At 37.2% G+C, this 21,340-nt stretch overlaps 1 protein-coding gene and 1 long non-coding RNA gene across 2 annotated transcripts; both read right to left on the bottom strand.

Annotated features, from left to right (window-relative positions):
• Positions 1 to 2,261: 2,261 nt before the first annotated feature.
• On the bottom strand, positions 2,262 to 4,254 carry LOC126765454 (uncharacterized). Its single transcript, XR_007668416.1, has 2 exons — positions 3,427 to 4,254; positions 2,262 to 3,369 (listed from the first exon to the last, which is right to left on the bottom strand). It is a non-coding gene; the product is annotated as an uncharacterized LOC126765454 (long non-coding RNA).
• Positions 4,255 to 5,076: 822 nt separating this feature from the next.
• On the bottom strand, positions 5,077 to 6,109 carry LOC126765305 (uncharacterized). Its single transcript, XM_050483027.1, has 2 exons — positions 5,539 to 6,109; positions 5,077 to 5,477 (listed from the first exon to the last, which is right to left on the bottom strand). Exons 1-2 carry the CDS (start codon positions 6,047 to 6,049, stop codon positions 5,077 to 5,079), a joined length of 912 nt encoding a protein of 303 aa, XP_050338984.1. The 5' UTR covers positions 6,050 to 6,109.
• Positions 6,110 to 21,340: the final 15,231 nt, after the last annotated feature.

Genomic DNA, 21,340 nt, shown 5'->3' with positions numbered 1-21,340 from the left:
AAGCGACAGTCCGAAAATGAGAGTTATCCGTTTACAACCACGCCTACCTTCCATTTAGCAAAATCTAAAATTCCCATTACACCCATTCCTGGCTCAATGGGTGTGTAAACAACCAAAATTGTCGGGTTTGGGACCAAGAGCAACCTGAAGAAATTCAAGAGCTGCCATTTCATTCTGAAAAAACAATGGTTTGGTGTGGTTTGTGGAATCATCGATCCACATTTATTAAAAAATGATGCCTGTGAGAACGTAACCGGAAATTGAAGCCACTGATATCGGCCACATTTGGCTTCAACACGACGGCGCCACTTCTCATACATCGCATCAATCAATGGATGTATTGATAGAACACTTCGGAAGCAGACTATTTCTCGTTTGGTCTGGTGGATTGGCCACCAAATTCGTTTGACATCAAACCCTTAGGTTTTTGCCTTTGGGGATATGTAAAGTCTAAAGCCTATGCGGACAATCTCTCTTCTTTTCAGGACTTGTTGCAAAACATCAGACATGCTATTCGACAGTTACTTGTCGAAAAGCTCGAACGAGTCATAGAAAATGGGACTCAGCGGATGGAACACAACCAATATTTGAAAGAGATAATCTTCAAGAAATAAATGTCAAAGAATGTTTTCTCGAATGCTAATAAGCATTCCCTTTTAAATTTGAAGTTTCTATGTTTTTTCTTTAAAAAAGTAGACAATCTTGAAATAGGGTCCATCATGATTGTTATAATTATTATTATATTAGAGATCAAATACCCAATTAGTTTTTTGATTAAATTTTGCTTCGTTCAATATTTTATTTGCTTATATCCAATTTTATATTATTCACCAATATTGTACGTTCCCCTAGTTTCTTAAGATATCTTACATATTGATCGATTCACTATATATGTGTAAAGCCAAACGAAAGCTTGACCTTTTTAAGATTGGTCCAATTTGATTCATTTTGGCATCACGACATATTATTACCAGAAAAGGAAGCTCAATTAAGACTTACAAATTTACTGATATTATAGTATAAAATATTCCAGAAATTGTAATCTATTGTTATGTAAATGGCAAAATGCTAGAAATATTGACCGGATTTTAAGAGAAATATTGAGCTGGTGTTAACCAAGACTTGTTCTTGGCACTGAGGTTCACATATATCTGTTGACTAAAAAATGTATTTGTATGGTAAATATATTTTAAAGTGAATGTAGAAGTAATCCTATTTTACACGGATTATTTACATAGTATTTTTTTAACATCACCTAAGCAATATTTTACACGGTTTTACTTTCTTGCACGGCTTTTTGTAAAATTTTTAGAAATTAGAAAATGTTTTCATAAAACAACAACAAAACCATGAGATGCAGCGTTAAAAGTAAAAAAACAAAAAAGGAAATGTGAAAACAAAACATTTCGCCAGAGCATCTAATCGTGAAAAAATAAGTTTACGTGAGATTATTAACTTTATGTGCGCACAATTAAAAAAAAACGAAAGTGCTACACGTAAAGTGGTTTCAGATGGCAGTACCGGAAGCTTTTCTAAAGCATTTAAAATCAGAAGCATCGCGATGGTAAAAACGGAACGCTTGTATTATGGCTTGAAAATGATGCACAGAAAAGAATACCTGTATTCTCAATGCGAAAACCCATCAGTTTTATGAAAAAAAAAGTTAAGGCTTCAACAGTTAATGCGGACAAACCAAATTTTAGCGATAGCAAGGATTTTCAACAGTTTTCAAATTAAAAATCTTTCCACAATATTAAAATGATTAAGTTATTAAGTGTTGGAAAAACCTGTGGGAAGGCGTTGCATTGAGGGAGAATCATAAAGATGAGAACTTGTCTGCGTGCGCGGTTATTGCCAGCGCCATTGGAGCAGAAAGTTTGATTTCCATATTCAAGATATCAACGTGTTCTTTAAAGATTGTGCTTTGAACGATGACGAAATTTTTCACGGTTTAGATGGAAACAATAATAACAACGAAAACGAAGCAATAGTGGATGCATGCAGCGGAACTGGTTCCCCGAGTCTAATTAGGTTTTAAAGAAAGCAATTGAATTCGAAAATCACTTTCTAATTCATGATTGATATGAAGAACGCTCAGCAAATTCAGCGAGATATTAAAAGAACAATTGAATATTATACCAATTTATAGGAGTTTTCTGAATCGATTTCGTAATTTTTTTCTTTAATCGTTTTTTATTACATAAATTGAATGAATTGATTTTGTTTATATTATAGACACTAAATAAATAAATGTAGGTGGGTTCGTGTTTATTAAATTGTATGTTTATTTGACAAAACGTTTTATTTTATTTAAGATTATTTTAAGTAAGTTTATTTTAAAAAAATTTTATATTAAGTTTGCGAATTCATTTGAACCTGATCAGTGCTCGTCCGCGTGTCGACTCATTTTTTACACGCATGTTAAGCCCTGTTTACAGCTTAATTGGGGACACCTTTGTGCTACGATTTGGATAATTGATTCAACTTGTTTGTACATTATCGTCGTTTTTATACTATTGATCTTTTTTCAAAGAAAGTTTCGTTAAAATTTACCTGCCCGTTTCTCCTCGGCACACCCGCCCTATATAGAGATGCAGTATTTTCTGTTCTCTACAATATTCTTTAAAAATAGCCTTATCTGTCCGTCATGATTCTCTTTGGATTTCCAAAAATAGCAGCTTGTTTACGTAACCTATCAATCACTGCTGATGCACCATTATCTTTTGTTGGATATAACCATACAAATTTTGAGAATGCGTCTACAACTGATAAAATATGGTTATAATGTGTTGCGGTAACCGTCAAAGGTTCTAAATGGTCTAAGTGATGGGTGCTTAATGATTGATCATCTTTAGGAATTGGAGTAAGAAACCCTTCTTTCTTGCACAGGCCTTGTACCGTCCAACGCATTTCTTGGACAGCGGTAATGTCAGCCTTTGCTCTAACGAGGACATCAACTAGCTGAGCAGCGGTACCTTTTCAATGATGGGGCCCGACATTCCAGGTACTTGCACTTAATGCGTTTGCCATGGTCGTCATCAAAAAGAGGTTTCTCTTCCGAGGCTTTTTTGTTTACTTTTCATTGGGGGGTTTTTTACGTGGCGGGTCCGAAACCTTGCGCACAACCCTGAGGAGAGATGGTTCGCCTTCTTACATTAGCACGCCTTCAAACGGGTGTTCTTTGGCTATGTAGAGGATATTTGGTTTAAGACTGAAAGTCGTAAGCTGCTTGAACCATGTGTAAAAGAATCGTATCTGGCCACTCCCAAGTGAAAGGCAATCAGAGAACTTTCCACAGTTGCGTGAAATTCAACATAAAACTCCATCCTCAAAATGTTTTAATTAAATTCAAATTACTAAAAAAATAAGCTAAAAAAGAATACAGAAAACAATAAAATATAAGATTTTAAAGTTATAGTTACAGACCAATCAGTAGCGGAGTATTTGTAATTAAAACTAAGTTAATACCATTTTTAAATTACAAATTATAGATTTCATGTTTATGTATTGTAATGGTGATAGCGAATAATTAGTTTAAGCTACAAAGCTACATCTGTGGTAGTTGATCAATAGGCGTAGTGAACTTGAAATCCTCAGGGAATATGTAGCTTCAGTGCATGTGGATACATCAATTTGTACGATTGCCTTATGGTCACATCAGCCACACCTGCAATGTCGCCAACTATATGTATATTGTTTTATATATAGTTTATGTCCAAATGTCCTATAGGGTATACTTATAGGTGGATCTTTTATTTATTATGTGCTAATAAGCCCTCGTTTTGGAGATCACTGCACTTTGTACATATGCATGTATGTATATATTTATTACGATTTGGTTGGTTACACAATTCTGCTTGCTTTTGTTGATCAAAAACCAAGGTATATTTTTGAGCGGATTTAATATATGTATATATGTATATGTATATAAATATTTTTATTTTTTATAAATATTTGGTGTCCGTAATTCTTATAGTGTATACCTATAAGCGGATCTCTTGTGATTGTCTTATGTGCTAATGAGAGCTCGTTTAGAGATCACTGCTCTTTGTACATATACTTATGTATGTATAACGTTTTTATATACAATCCTGCTTGTTTTTGTCGGTCAAAGAACAAGGGGTATTGCAGGATATTTGCCCAATGTGGACTTTGAAGCGATATTTATATATCATAAGTGTGGTGAATATTTGTATTAAACCGCGAAATTTTTTTTTTTTTTGGTTTCGCCTTAGCAGTGGTTTACACGCTCCGTTAATATAGCATAGGCTAATCGAGTGTTGGATACCCGTATGTATATATATTAATATACGTATTCGCAATATTTTTTGCCGTGAGCTCAAAAGAGAGGGCAGGTATTTTTACCGTCTACACTTATGTTAATATGGAATATATAATAATAAATGCAAGTGGAAACAGAATATACGTATATGTATGTTTGTATTTTGTTCTTTACCTTTTCTCTTTCTTTTATTTTTATTTTTCGCTTTAGAGTGTAGTTTTGTGATAAATCTGTCTTAGCTTACGTGTGTTTAAGCAATCCTGCTTACTGCTTTAAGAAGCAGAAGGGGTATTGCGGGAAAGGGGGAATGTTTAGTTTAGTATCTCATTTTGAAGAGGTTTTGCGCAAAGGGGGAGGGGGCTGGGGGCTTGATACCCCCCTCATTTGAAAGGTAATGAATGGAGCTTTTGAATAATTGGACCCTTCCCCCCCTAGGACCACGGGGGGCTCTAGGGCAGCCTCCTGAAAATGGCGTAAAATCGTAGTTTTTCGAAACAATTTTCAGTAATTATTATAAAATTTATGTATTTTTACACATAGAGTGACTCTATGTTTAGTATTTTTATTATTTCAATGAATTAAAGTGGAAATCCACTTTATTTAAATAATAAAAACACTGAAAATTAAAAATTGTATATGTATCAGTAATAATGCATACAAGTAGTTGAAGTACCAAGATAACCCAACCAACCATTTAAACAAGACCCTCTAAATAATAAAATTGTGTTTTCATTTGAATGTTTCAGTTTTTTTATTTCGTGTTATACACGTATTTAATAACAGCCAGTAAAGCATTAAATGGATCTGTATTTTTTTTTTTGCATTTCCCGCCTCCATAAAAACTCTACTGTAACATCAGCAAAGTTTGCCGGATTATTGTAGTTGTCTTTGTAAAAAAGTCTCTTTACCACACGCCAATGAGACTCAATTCTTTGTGTGTTTGTGCCATCCTCGGCGATAAAGGGATTGGCAGGGTCACTATGGTTAACCTTTTTATGGATGTAACCATATTCAGGGCGGCATTCGTATGCGCGCCAAAAGTCTGTTTTTATAGTAGTTCCTTCTCGAACATTTTTGCGAATAAGAGGGATGAGGACCTCAGCGGAACGTACGTTGTCCGGGCATACCTCCAGTCTGAGGTCCTCACTGCCATCCTCTATCATACCCAGGACCCAATGCCCTTCTACGCGTCTTCCTGAAAAAAGAAAAGTATTTGAATAAACATAATTGCATTATATATAAATTATTATTATTACCTTTGTTGTATTTGCGTTTTCCGAATTTACTTTCGTCAATCTGCACTACCTTTCCTGGACCACCAATCTTCCCTTTGAATTCTTGGTGGTCTAACTGAAATATAACTACTGCTTCCCGGCAGTAGCTATACCAGTCGGAGATAGTGGCAGATGAGAATTTCTTTTCAACGCTCGCATAGTCCTCCCTATAAATATCTTCCCGCGTAAATCGGTGGGCAAAACAATACATCAGGTAAAACACCTGGGGAAAGCTTAGTTTGACGCCTTCAAACCACGTGCCCACTGCCCTTGAAATAAGGGACTTCGACCTACAATTGCCCCTAGAGCATTTAAAGTACCCTAATGGAGGGCGTTTGTGCAATGCCATTTGCGTTTTGTGAATGGCACAAAGCCGACTTTTTGGCAACAGGCCGTATACCTCAGCAAATGCTACACATAATTCATGTGAGCCCAAGTATTTCACCATTTTCACTACATTCCACTGCTGTATTGTAGTAGCATCACGACACATTACTGCTGCAGCGCTCGTGGATGCAATATCATCATCTTTGAAAAAATTATATATTATTTTATATAATACTGTTTTCAAAGAAAATTTCAAAGCTCCCTAAAAAGCGCCGCAGGCGAAAATTTGGAATAAAAAATCGCGCGATTTTTTATTCCAAATTTTCGTTATATGGACGTAATATATTGCCCACTTTTCAGAGAGCTAAATAACGTATTATATTTACCTGATTGGTTATTTGACATCATTATAAAGTGATTTTATTTAATTTGATTTAAAATTCCCAATTGTAAAAACACGTTTTAAATAAGGCACGCGAATATAGTATAATAAAAATTTGAATTCCATTGAAATCAATATACCGTTAATACAGAAGTAACCCAACCAACATTTTTTCCATAATACTAACGTATTACTCCATTATTAAAATATATAGCATAACCTTAATTGAGCGTGGCCTTAAGGAGCCATCCTACCACGCCACCCCACCCCACCCCACCCCTTTTCACATGTGTTAATACTTACAACCATCGATCCGAAACGAGTCCTATGTAAAGTAACCCAAATGTATATAAAACCTACCATTTTGATTCGTTGGGTTATTACTGTCTTCCTTTTGTGCTTATTTTCTTCGTCGTTTGACAGTTCATATTCAGTAATTTTGCTTACATTTCAATGAACAGTATAACACGTAATTGAAAGCTGCTTTATTTATTAAATTGTACATAAAATTGCAACTTAAAATTCATAATTTATCATTAATTCAATTAAATATATTTCAAAGAATGTGTGTGTGTTAAATTGGTTAAATTTTTTGCAAGCAGTGCAACAAAAACCTCAAAAGAAGAGAGCCATTATTTGAGCAAATGTGAAAATGTGCGTTTTTTGCTTACTTATATCTAAAAAACAAATTAACATTTAACAATAAATTTACATTTAAACCAAAGTTTAATTCATTGGCTATCCGTGCTATATAAATTTGAAAAAATCCGTGCAGGCATTTAAGAGGAATAAGCAATGAAAATGAGATACTAAACTAAACCCAACCCCGGGAAAGTAGTGCAAGTAGTTACTTGAATTCGTTTTGTATTGATATGTTTATTACCCTGCCAACCATGAGCGGGTAAAAAACCAGATAATCAGTGGGTAAGCCTGTGGGTAATCAATAGGATAAACATGTGTAGTTTGCCATAGGCCGAGCGAATATTCTACCCACTCACGTACGTATACATGTGCATACATCTTTGTTGCGCTCATTCAGCAGTGTCATATAAAAAAGTATATCTGTCCTGCTCTAATATCCCCAATCGACGGCTGATGCAGGGTTGCATTTTCTCTTTTTAAATAGCTTGATGCAGGGTTGCATTTTTTGATTCCTACTTTAAAAATTTATTAAAATTTCAAAGAAAACTTTTTAATTTTCAAATTATTAATTTTATTATTTTTAATAAATATTTACATAAAATTGTAATTAAACATATTAACGCTAACATTTCATAAATAAAAATATATTTAATTTAAAAAAATAATTTCATCAGAAAAAAGATTTATTAAAGAAAAGAATTATTAAAACCTGAAAATAAAATAAAGGTTATTAATATCTGAAAATAGAAGAGTGGAAAAATATTATAAAAGACAAATACCTGAAAATAAAATAAATATTATTAATACCTGAAAATAAATAATAATTACATTGAATTTGTAATATCTAAAAGAAAAAGAAAGATTCTTCTTCTTCTTAATTGGCGTAGACACCGCTTACGCGGTTATAGCCGAGTTAACAACAACGCGCCAGTCGTTTCTTCTTTTCGCTACGTGGCGCCAATTGGATATTCCAAGCGAAGCCAGGTCCTTCTCCACTTGGTCCTTCCAACGGAGTGGAGGTCTTCTTCCTCCTCTGCTTCCCCCGGCGGGTATTGAGTCGAATACTTTCAGAGCTGGAGTGTTTTCATCCATCCGGACAACATGACCTAGCCAGCGCAGCCGCTGTCTTTTAATTCGCTGAACTATGTCAATGTCGTCGTATATCTCGTACAGCTTATCGTTCCATCGAATGCGATATTCGCCGTGGCCAATGCGCAAAGGACCATAAATCTTTCGCAGAATTTTTCTCTCGAAAACTCGTAACGCCGACTCATCGGTTGCTGTCATCGCCCCAGCCGCTGCACCATATAGCAGGACGGGAATTATAAGCGACTTATAGAGTTTAGCTTTTGTTTGTCCAGAGAGGACTTTACTTTTCAATTGCCTACTCAGTCCGAAGTAGCACCTGTTGGCAAGATCAATCCTGCGTTGGATTTCCAGGCTGACATTGTTGGTGGTGTTAATGCTGGTTCCTAAATAGACGAAATTATCTACAACTTCAAAGTTATGACTGTCAACAGCAATGTGAGAGCCAAGTCGCGAGTGCGACGACTGTTTGTTTGATGACAGGAGATATTTCGTTTTGCCCTCGATCACTGCCAGAACCATTTTCTGTGCTTCCTTGTCCAGCATGGAGAAAGCAGAACTAACGGCGCGGGTGTTGAGGCCGATGATATCAATATCATCGGCATACGCCAGCAGCTGTACACTCTTATTGAAGATGGTACCTTCTCTATTTAGTTCTGCAGCTCGAACTATTTTCTCCAGAAGCAGGTTGAAGAAGTCGCACGATAGGGAGTCGCCTTGTCTGAAACCTCGTTTGGTATCGAACGGCTCGGAGAGGTCCTTCCCGATCCTGACGAAGCTTTTGGTGTTACTCAACGTCAGTTTACACAGCCGTATTAGCTTTGCGGGGATACCAAATTCAGACATCGCGGCATAAAGGCAGCTCATTTTCGTGCTGTCGAAAGCAGCTTTGAAAGACGAAGAGGTGGTGTGTGTCGATTCTCCTTTCACGGATCTTTTCCAAGATTTGGCGCATGGTGAATATCTGGTCGGTTGTTGATTTGCCAGGTCTAAAGCCACACTGATAAGGTCCAATCAGTTTGTTGACGGTGGGCTTTAATCTTTCACACAATACGCTCGATAGAACCTTATATGCGATGTTGAGGAGGCTAATGCCACGGTAGTTGGCGCAGATTGTGGGGTCTCCTTTTTTATCGGTTGGGCATAGCGCACTTAAATTCCAATCGTTGGGCATGCTTTCGTCCGACCATATTTTACAAAGAAGCTGATGCATTCTCCCTATTAGTTCTTCGCCGCCGTGTTTGAATAGCTCGGCCTACAATCCATCGGCCACCGCCGCTTTGTTGTTCTTCTGGCGGGTAATTGCTATTCGAAATTCTTCATGGTCGGGGAATGGAACGTCTGCTCCATCGTCATCGATTGGGGAATCGGGTTCGCCTTCTTCTGGTGTTGTGCGTTCACTGCCATTCAGCAGGCTGGAGAACTGTTTCCTCCATAATTTAACTATGCTCTGGGCATCAGTGACTAGATCACCTTTGGGGGTTCTACAAGAGTATGCTCCGGTCTTGAAACCTTCTGTAAGCCGCCGCATTTTTTCGTAGAATTTTCGAGCATTACCCCTGTCGGTCAGCTTATCAAGCTCTTCATACTCACGCATTTCGGCCTCTTTCTTTTTCTGTCTGCAGATGCGTCTCGCTTCCTTCTTCAATTCTCGGTATCTATCCCATCCCGCACGTGTTGTGGTCGATCGTAACGTTGCGAGGTAGGCAGCCTGTTTTCTCTCCGCTACGGCGCGGCACTCCTCGTCGTACCAGTTGTTCTTTTGCACTTTCCGAAAACCAAGGGTTTCGGATGCAGCTGTACGTAAGGAGCTTGAAATGCCGTCCCACAGTTCCCTTATACCGAGTTGTTGATGAGTGCTCTCAGAGAGCAGGAGTGCAATCTGAGTAGAAAATCGTTCGGCAGTCTGTTGTGATTGCAGCTTTTCGACGTCGAACCTTCCTTGTGTTTGTTGGCGTGCGTTTTTTGCTGCACAGAGGCGGGTGCGAATCTTGGCTGCAACAAGATAGTGGTCCGAGTCGATGTTAGGACCTGGGAGTGCACGCACATCTAAAACACTGGAGACGTGTCTTGCGTCTATCACAACATGATCGATTTGGTTGGCAGTTTTTCGATCCGGAGACAGCCAGGTAGCTTGATGAATCTTCTTATGCTGGAATCTAGTACTACAGATAACCATATTTCAGGACCCGGCGAAGTCGATCAGCCTCAACCCATTTGGGGATTTTTCGTCATGGAGGCTGAATTTACCGACCGTAGTGCCAAAGATACCTTCTTTGCCCACCTTGGCGTTAAAGTCGCCAAGCACGATTTTGACATCGTGGCGGGGGCAGCTCTCATAAGCGCGCTCCAAGTGCTCATAGAAGGCATCTTTGGTCACCTCGTCCTTCTCTTCCGTCGGGGCGTGGGCGCAAATCAGCGATATGTTGAAGAACCTCGCTTTGACGCAGATTGTGGCTAGACGTTCATTCACCGGAGTGAATGATAGTACTCGGCGACGGAGTCTCTCTCTCTCCCACCACGAATCCAACACCAAACTTGCGTTCCTTTATATGGCCACTGTAGTAAATGTCACAAGGACCTATTCGTCTCTGTCCTTGTCCCGTCCATCGCATTTCTTGGACGGCGGTGATGTCAGCCTTTATTTTCGCGAGGACATCAACCAGCTGGGCAGCGGAACCTTCCCAATTGAGGGTCCGGACATTCCAGGTGCATGCCCTCAAATCGTAGTCCTTATTTCGTTTGCCATGGTCGTCATCAAAAGGGGGGTCTCTCATCCGAGGCGTGTTGCTTCCTTTCATTGGGGGTGTTTTTTTACGTGGCGGGTCCCAAACCCAGCGCACAACCCTATGTAGGGGATGTTTCGCCTTCTCACCCAGAGGATACTTGGTCAAAGACCGGAAGTAGTGAGCTGCTTGAGCCATGTGTAAAAGAATCGTTTCTGGCCACTCCCAAGTGAATGGCGATCAGAGAACTTTCCTCACTTGCGTGAACTTCTACACATGACTCCATCCTCCAATATGAAAACATATACAGTCCACTAATTTTAGATAATCATTTCTTTCCCTCGGCAATATGTTCAAATATCATTGAACATGCTTACTTATCAGCAAAGCCGAAATTCTACTAAATATAAATATCTATTTATATATTAATATACATACATACATACATATATACATAATAGATTTAGATGCAACGCACATCTAATAATAATAAAAATGCATTGGTGGACACAAGTCATAAAGTTACAAAAGAGATAGCATTAAACACACACACACATATGTATTAAATTGTACACTTGAAAACAACCCCATGTCAAGCAGCAATAAACAATATGCTGCAATACACACATACATACAGTCCACTAATAATAATTATCTACCCTGCCAACCATGAGCGGGTAAAACACCAGATAATTAGCGGGTAACATGGTGGTAAACGTGGTGGTAAACATATAGAATGTTTCTTAAGCCTGGCAGATATTTTACCCAGTCACGTACGTATACATGTGATGATACATCTTTGTTGCGCTCATTCAGCAGTGTCATATAAAAAAGTATATCTGTCCTGCTCTAATATCCCCAATCGACGGCTGATGCAGGGTTGCATTTTCTCTTTTTAAATAGTTGATGCAGGGTTGCATTTTTTGATTCCTACTTTTAAAATTTAAAAGAAAACTTTTTAATTTTTAAAATTTTTATTTTATTTTATTTTTACATTTTTACATAAAATTTATTATAATTTATATAAATAAAAATATATTTAATTTAAAAAATATTTAATATCTGAAAAAAGATTAAATAAAGAAAAGAATTTTTAAAACCTGAAAATAAAAGAGTGGAAAAATATTATAAAACACAAATTCCTGTAAATAAAATAAAGGTTATTAAAACCTGAAAATAAAAGAGTGGAAAAATATTATAAAAGACAAATACCTGAAAATAAAATAAAGATTATTAATACCTGAAAATAAATAATAATTACATTGAAGAAAGATTAATTGTATAAAATGATAATAACATCTGAAAAAAAAGATTAATATTATCTGAAAGAATAAAATATATTAAATACAAATAGAATTTACTCTGAAAGCCAATATTAATTAAATAAAAATAGTGATAAAATCTGAAAAGAAAGAATAATTAAATAAAAATCATATTAATATCTGAAATAAAATAATAATATTATCTGATTATTTAAAATATAAGGCAAACATTTGTTTTCACGTATTATATTGGATTGTGCAGGCCCCCTTAAACGCATAAAATACATACTTATGTATGTACATATGTAATTATTTTTGCGTATTATGTTGAACTGAGCAATCCAATTTCAAACAACACACACTTTTTCTCACATACTTAACAATTTAAATTTGCTGCTTCTGATGATATTGCTGCAGCTGCTAATTCCAATGCTATAAAAACAAATGAAGTAATTATTTGCAAATTATTTAAAAAAAATCATTCACTTACCTTCTTGTTGTACGAGCCTCCTTTACGATAGTACGATCACGAATGACATGCCTCTTTCAATCGTTTTTTTATTACCCTTTTTGGGATTTTCTTTTGTCACTATTGACAATAATGTTTTCTCCTTCGCACTCATTTAAATAAATCAAGAGATGAAAGAAACTTTTTTTCATCGCATTTAGGTAAACAAAAAATAACCCGAAAGTGTGCGTTGTGTTAGTGTATAGAGAAAAAATGTGTAGTTGTATTGGAATATTTGTCTCAAGCGGGTAGCCGTGGTTGGCAGGGATAGCATTCAACAGACAATAACACAAACATTACTAAGGATAAGATGTTTGCATATGATAACCCACGGGTTCTTAGATACATTTTAGCAACTGTTTGTAAATGTACGCACATTAAAACAAACCCAATGTCACACAACATAGGTTAAAACAATAGCCAACATACATACATATAAACATACACATACATTTAGTTATTTAGGATATTCTGAAAAATAGTATATAAGGCTTCCAAATTTAAAAATAAAAACAGAATGAAATAATTCTCAGCTACGTGAAAGTCTCTTCATTTCCCCCCACCAGTGGTAAGGAATGATAAATCTTAGTCAGTTTAAACACATTGAAAGTTAAAAAGGCAATATATTTTAGCTGATTTATAAAAATACTGGTTTTGACTGTACTGTTTTACATTTATTTTTTTATTGCTCACTCATCATTGGAAAAACAAATAAAAAACTTAAAGATTTTGCAGCCCTATGCAAACAGCTAGGTATTATTTCTCCAATTGGAAAACAACCCCCAACAAAGGCACCAACTACAATAAGTGGAGACCTTTTCGTTTAACTGAAATTCAGAATTTCAAATTCTACAGTGGTTTATTTGCTAACCGGTGCTGGAACACACAGGTGGAAATTCTCAATTAAATTTAATTTTTATCGGAATTAATTCAAACCTTAATAATTAACATTTTGTTTCACTTCTAATTTACACTTTACTGGGGGGTCTCTCATCCGAAGTTTCTTTTTCTTTTTCATTGGTACTGGTTTTTACGTGGCGCGTCTCAAACCCAGCGCACAACCCTATGTAGGGGATGATTCGCCTTCTCACATTAGCTCGCCTTCGAACGGATGTTCTTAGGCTACCCAGAGGATACTTGGTCAAAGACCAAAAGTAGTGAGTTGCTTGAGCCATGTGTAAAAGAATCGTTTCTGGCCACTCCCAAATGAATGGCGATCAGAGAACTTTCCTCACTTGCGCGAACTTCTACACATGTCTCCACCCTCCGATTAGTTGCATAAAATGATAATAATATCTGAAAAAACGATTAATATGTATTATCTGAAAGAATAAAATAAAATGATAAAATCTGAAAAGAAAGAATAATTAAATACAAATAATAATAACATCTGAAAGAAAAGATAAATATTATTTGATAATTTAAAATAAAAACAAACATTTGTTTTCACATATTATATTGGATTGTGCAGGCCGCCTTAAACGCATAAAATACATATGTATGTATGTACATATGTATGTATTTATTTTTGCGTATTATATTGGACTGCGCAGTCCAATTTCAAAGTACACACACTTTTTGCACATACTTACTTAACAATTGATATTTGCCGCTTCTGATGATATAGCTGCTGCTGCTACTTCCAATTCAGTTCTAATTTTTAATGCTATACAAATAAATGAAGTAATTATTTTCAAAATATTGTTAAAAAATCACATAAAATTCATTTTTTTACCTTCTTGTTGTACGAGCCTCCTTTACGATGGTACCATCACAAATGACATGCGTCTTTCAATCGTTTTTTTATTACCCTTTTTGGGATTTTCTATTGTCACTATTGACAATTATGTTTTTTCCTTCGCACTCATTCAAATAAATCAAGAAATGAAACAAACTTTTTTTCATCGCATTTAGGTAAACAAAAAATAACCCGAAAATGTGCGTTGGTGTTAGTGTAAATAAAAAATGTGTAGTTATATTGGAATATTTGTCACAAGCGGGTAGCCGTGGTTGGCAGGGTATGTGTGTGTATATATGCACAAATGAAACATGGCAAGAAAAAGCAGCAATAATATTTTCGTAAGGTGATTTGTGCGTTTTTGATCTTTTTTTTTGGTTCTGAATATCGGTTATTTTCCGCTTTCTCCGTTAAGGTACTGGAGAAATAAGAATACCGATATTATTTGCTTTTGCGTTTTGTTAACGTGTTGGTACCCGTTTTCTTGAACTGTTAAAACGGGTTTTTCTGCTTTATACCAGTACAAATATACATAAGTATATTTTAATACAAAATGAAAACGATTCACTTACTTAGACTCGTTTCAAGGGGTCTTATTTCGTGCTTATATTTGTGTGGGGACAAGCAGCGGTGTATCTACGTTTTTTCGTTTTTGGGGTCAGTGGCCTCCTTTATTCGTGACGCTGAGCCCCTCCTTGTTTTTTTTCCCTGTGCCATTGTCCCTCGTTGGTGTATGCAGGTCTCTATGTCCAGCTGTGTTGTTGTTTGTTGCTCCCGTTTGAAATTGTTGGTTTTATATTACATAATTTTAGTTTTGCGCCCGTCTTCTTTATTTGTTTTAAACTGTAACGCGCCCGTTTGTTTTTAGTTTTTTTTTTTTCTTTTCGAGCCACTGCACCTCACTTGTATGTATGTACTATATGTATTAATATTACTTTTCCAATGTCACTCCACTCTGATCACTCTTCACTCTTTTAGTAGATTTTAATTTCTTTTTTTTTTTTGATTTTTTTTGCTTTTGGGCACTGCACTTATATCTCCATGTTTATTTTATACGCTTTCAGACATTACACTTTCTACTTTTTTGTGTTGTAGGTTAAGTCACTCCACTGTATTAATGCACTTGTATGATTTTTTGCCACAGTTGACAATCCACTTTTTTTATCCTTATTTCTTTTTTTCCACACTTTTTGTATGTTATTGATTCTGCTTCCACAGTAGACACTTCACTCTCTTTTTTTTTGTATATTTCTTTAGTATATGTATGTAGGATTTTATTTAATTAATTCTTATTATTATTTTTTTTATTCCACTGTTGCAGTCCGGTACGGCTTCGAAGGACCATGAATATTGTACAAGTTTTCCCGGCACTCACCTTGTAATAATAAAATTCGGAAAAAATGGAAATTAAAAATGGAGCACGGAGCACGTCTGCTGAGTATCGTATCGTAAACCAAAAAGAGGGCGGTGCGTTGTCCGTCGGTCCCTTTTGTTCCTTTTTTTTTGCATGGTGTCCTCGTTTATGTTGAATTTGTGATGTTGTAGTATTTGTGTGCGTGAGATGTGAAATGCAATGATGATGTGGTGTATAATGAAGATGTGGTGTGGAATGAAAGAATGTAATGTGTGTGGTGTGGAAGTCTGATATTGCGAGGGGGGTCTGAGACTCATTTAGCCAAAGTCTTTTAAATTTATTTCTTGCGCACAGACCGACATGCGAAATAAATAAATTTGGGTGAGAGTTCCGCTCCCCCTAAAAGTAAAAAGTTTCACATTATTTCCACTGAGCCATAAATGTCATAAATAATCAAAGTCATTTGCATCAAACCAATGCAGTATGAGATGGTGCAAATTCATGCATACTTAGTAAAAATCGAAGAATTCACTTTTAGAGCTTCACAAAACGGCGCGTAACTCAAATACTAATGAATATTTTAACGTGAAATTTAGCATAGATGTCATTAACAGTACTACAAACTTACAGAAAAAAAATTGCCGATTCGAAAAACACCTTTCAATTTGCAATAGGCGCTGATGGTTGTATTTTTATGTTGGGAGATCGAAGAGCTGTATAGGAAATACAGAAAAAGAAGCTACAAACGCTGAGATGATACCATGTTTTTCCCATAATCTGAACAAATTGCATTGATTGGAAGGATATCTGAAATATTCAGAGAATATACAACATTTAGCCAAGTTTCAAGACCGAAACGTAACACTGTTTCAACTCAATTCTTGGGCAGAAAAATTGTGCAGCTTTGTGAGACAAGGTAGGTACAAAGACATGATGCCGTTCATCAATTTACAGTCAGCCTTCCAGAAATCGTTCAAGTACTGACAAAAATAAGTGAATGGAAGGATAGAACGACTGCAATAAAAGCGTAGAATTTAGTCACAGTACTGTGCAACTTCGGATTTATTATTATTCGAATTTTTTGTCTCAATTTGTTGTCACCGACGCAGCCATTTAGTGTGATTCTGCAGAACAACACTGCGGTGCAACACTGAACACGAGAAGAATGAATGCTGATCATCACTTTAATGTATTTTTTTCAAATGCTACACAGATGGTTGAAAAATTAGATGTTGAAGTGGAAAACCCCATAACATGTGGTCGTCAGACTCATCGAAACAATCACCCATCTCAAAGCTGGGTTTCTGCATACATTCCACCCATTGACACGGTCAGGCAAGATTTTAAAACTCGGTTTTTCGATGAAGTTCTTGAAAGTTTCAATTTGTGTCAGCTCGTTACCAAAATTTAACCTAAATTTGGAAGAAAAGGATTTAACTGTACTTATTGAATGCCTAATTAGGAACTGCAAAAAATGAAGCTCAAAGCAGAAGTAGTGCTTTTTCAACAACAATTGAAAATGAAAATGACTACGAGAACACAAGTGCTTTTCGCCTTAGAAAGCCTCAGTATTTGAGGTAAGGATATATATCCGTCGACTCATATTCTCCTTCACGTACTCTGCACTTTGCCAACCACAAATTCTGGCGCTGAACAATCTTCTTTGCGCCGAATCAAGACTTGGCTTAGAACAACGATGCTCCAGGAAAGATTGACCGGCTAAGCACTAGGGTGGGTCGATTCCGCACTTTTTTCAATTCGGGATTTTCAATAGTGCGGAAAAGTTGCCTTAGTACTTCCTGATTTTAATGCAACTTTTTGTTTTGAGATCGGATTGCATCTTCAACCCCAACTCCGGCCTTGAAATTTCGGAAATTCGCCTAAAATCGTGAAATTGTCTACCTAGCGCCTGAAATACGCATCTCATGGCAAAATGTATAAAACAAAAGTTATTTGTCACGTCATTTGCTACAGAAAAGATACGAGCAAAAATGCGGCGCGCCACAGCGCAAGATGAAAATCGGCTTGCGGCCACACTTCTTGACGTTGATTTCGCCGAGTGCTATCACTCACCTTCATTCACCTATGCCAAAGGACACGTTCGGATAGGTCTCCACACAAATATTTTTTCATCGAGTTCCTTCACTCTTGTCGGTGATTTCGCCGAGTTCTATCACTTACATTCATTTCCCTGAGCCATACGACACGTTCGGACTGGTCTCCACATAAATATTTTTTCATCGAGTTCCTTCACTCTTGTCGTTGATTTCGCCGAGTGCTATCACTTATATTCTCTCAACAGAACACAGAACTCAAAATGTCTGTATCTAAATTTAAATTTAGACAGAAATGTTCTGTGTTTGGCATGGTAAGCACTCCTCAACATAAACTACAAAATTCCTGTGGAGCCAGAATAAATAGTAAAAAACTTGAGTAAAATGAGCAAACACAGTATTGATTTTATGATGTAAAATAAATGTTGAAATATGTACAACAAATAAAATTATAGTTTAAAGTTAAACATTTCTTAAATCAATCATAAAATCATAACGTTGAAAACAAAGCTGAATCGAATAGGGCTCTGATGGCCATCACGACGGACGATTTTTCCAAGTACTATGATGACTGGAAAATTCGTTGGCATAAATGTATTGCATCGAGAGGGGATTACTTTGAAGGAAACGAAATAGTCTAAATTCACCTTTCAATTTGATCACAAAAGGTTAAGAAATCTGCTTCGATTGAGCTTTGGTTTATTGCCTATATTTGCTTGAAATATTTACCTGCATTGGTTCTGAAAAAGACCCGTGAGATGAGAATCGACACACACAACCTCTTCGTCGATTTCAAAGCTGCTTTTGACAGCACGAAAAGGAGCTTAATACCGAGATGTCTGAATTTGGTATCCTCGCAAAACTAATACGGCTTTGTAAACGGACTTTTAGCAATACCAAAAGCTCCGTCAGGATTGGGAAGGTCCTCTCCGAGCCGTTCGATACCAAACGAGGTTTCAGACAAGGCGACTCTCTATCGTGCGACTTTTTCAATCAGCAGGTAGAATATTTTATAAGAGTGTACAGCTGCTTGTCGTATGCCGATGATATTGAGATCATTGGCGTCAACACCTGCGCCGTTAGTTCTGCTTTCTCCAGACTAGATAAAGAAGCAAAGAAAAAGGATCTGGCAGTGAACGAGGGCAAGACGAAATGTCATCAAACAAACATACGTCGCATTCGCGACTAGGCATCCACGCCACTGTTGACAGTCATAACTTCGAAGTTGTAGATAATTTCGTCTATCTTGGAACTAGCATTAAAGCAACAACAATGCCAACCTCGAAATCTAACACAGAATAATTTTTGCAAACAGGTGCTATTTTGGAATGAGTAGGCAATTGAGAAATAAAGTTCTTTCTCTCTCGATGAAGATAAAGCAAACTCAATTAGTCACTCATTATTCCCGTCCTGCTATATGGTTCAGAGGCATGGACGATGACAACATCTGATGAGTCGACGTTATGAGTCTTCGAGAGTAAGGTTCTGTGAAAGATTTATGGTCCTTTGCGCGTTTGCAACGGCGAATATCGCATTCGATGGAACGATGAGCTGTATAGATATACGACGGTAATGACATAGTTCAGTAAATTTTAGAGACAGCGGCTGCGCTGGCTAGGTCATGTTGCACGAATGGACGAAAACACTCCAGCTCTGAGAGTATTCAACGCAATACCCACTGGGGAAGCAGTGGAAGAGGAAGACCTCCATTCCGTTGGAAAGACCAGGTGGAGAAGGACCTCACTTCGCTTGAAATTTTCAACTGGCATCACGTTTCGAAAAGAAGAAACGACTGGCGCACTGTTGTTGACTTAGCGATAATCGCATAAGCGGTGTCTTCCCCAGTAAAGAAGAAGAATTGGTTTTGGTTTGCCAACCAAAATTTCTATACCCGCTGTTCTGTTGGACGGGACGTTGGTCAAAGCGTAACCTATGCCAGTGTGGGTTGTAATTATTTTGTTTAGGAATATTTCTAATATCATTGTTCACATATACCTACTATACCTACTCACTTGATTTGACTGATTTCACTAAAGAGTTGGAGTCTGATTCGATTTGATTATATTTCTTGTACGATAGACAATGCATTGGGTAAATCTCTTGGTCCCATGGCCAGTAAAAGTCAATTAAAGAATAATTCAATTATGTTAAAAATCCTTAGCGCGTCTTCCAGATGTTGTTTGTTATATTCCTTAGTAATTTCTGAAGTATTATATTTCCATAGGTCTTTATGGTTTTATTACTCATAAGAGTTAACCGTGAGTGCTTATTTGACGGGTATCGCACTGATACTGAAGGTTGCTGCTCTGTTGAAGTTAGTTGGTTTTGGAACAGGTATAATTAAAATTTACGCTTATTGCTTATTTCTCCTTATTTATTGCAAGGTTAACCGTGAGTACTTATTTGACGGGTATCGCACTGATACTGAAGGATGCTGCTGAGTTGAAGTTAGTTGGTTTTGGACCAGGTAATGTAATTTTACTGTGTCCCTTGCTCCGGCGCGACCTAATAAGATTACTTTATCGTTTTGGTTGAACTCAAAATTGAGTCTGCCTTTACTTTTAACATTCATTCCAACTTAACTTATGCTGTTGATTGCTACTTCCACCAAAGGTGCTGCCGCGGATGAGGCGCTCCCTTAATGTCTCAGCAATTTTGGTAGGAAACAGAATGTGATGCAAAGCATTTGCATTCCTTAACTTCCAATATACCACATCATAGTGTCTACTGCCGTTAATTCGGCGTTGTTACGCAAGGATGTTCTGTCGTAATTTTGACTGCTGGTTATGCGTTGTGAATGACCCACATTAAGAAAGCAAGAGAAAATGTACTTATGTGTGTAAATATATAGATTAGATTAAATTAGTGTGTAAATATATAGATTAGATTAAATTAGATTGAAAATGAGGAATGCACGGCGACCTTTGGTCTGTTGTGCCCTCTCCTAAATCACAAGGACTCCCTTAGCCCCAGCATATTGATAAAGTCCAATATCCTGCCGGGTGCTAGTGAGGCAATGCGATCCCTATCCGAAAACATGGATCCAAGGGCCTTAAACCTGCGTGTACAGACTGCTGTGCAGTCGATTAGCAGGTGTTCTTGAGTTTTAGACTCCCTGTCGCAGAATCGGAAGTTAGCGCAAGAGGATAGGCCCATGTTATATAAATGCCTATTCAGCTTGCAGTGGCCGGTGTAAAATACGACCAGTAGCCTGAGTTTATTCCCAGGGAGGTTAATTACAGTTTTAAACCTGATCTCGTTGTACCCCCAATTAGCAACTTGGCATGTCGCATACCATGCACTCGTTGCCAATGCTTTTCTCTGCCCACTCCTTCTTCCTTGCGGAGCAGCTCCTTTAAGGTATAGGAAAACACCTCAGTGAAGGTTTCGGGTCCTACCATATTGGTGGAGGCTGCGGAGCGGGCGAGCTCATCAGCCAGTTCGTTGCCAGCGATACCTCTGTGACCAGGCACCCAGATTAGGAGCACCTGGTTCCGTTCCGCTGTTCAGCCGTTCTCTACACTCTTGCACTATTATTTGATCTCGTAGAGGAGATCGCTTTTAGTGCCGCTTGACTATCGCTAAGTATGGTTATTCGCTCATTGCGATAGTTGCGATGGAGGTTTATCTCTCTGCACCGACTTATGGCAAAGACTTCTGCCTGGAAAATGCTCGGAAAACTTCCCACAGGCATGGAGAGCTTAG

The sequence above is a fragment of the Bactrocera neohumeralis genome, unplaced genomic scaffold (assembly GCF_024586455.1).
Source record: "Bactrocera neohumeralis isolate Rockhampton unplaced genomic scaffold, APGP_CSIRO_Bneo_wtdbg2-racon-allhic-juicebox.fasta_v2 cluster10, whole genome shotgun sequence".
NCBI classification, from domain to species: domain Eukaryota; kingdom Metazoa; phylum Arthropoda; class Insecta; order Diptera; family Tephritidae; genus Bactrocera; species Bactrocera neohumeralis.
Note: the sequence above shows the minus strand (reverse complement) of the source record. Positions and strands in the feature narration are given on the sequence as shown.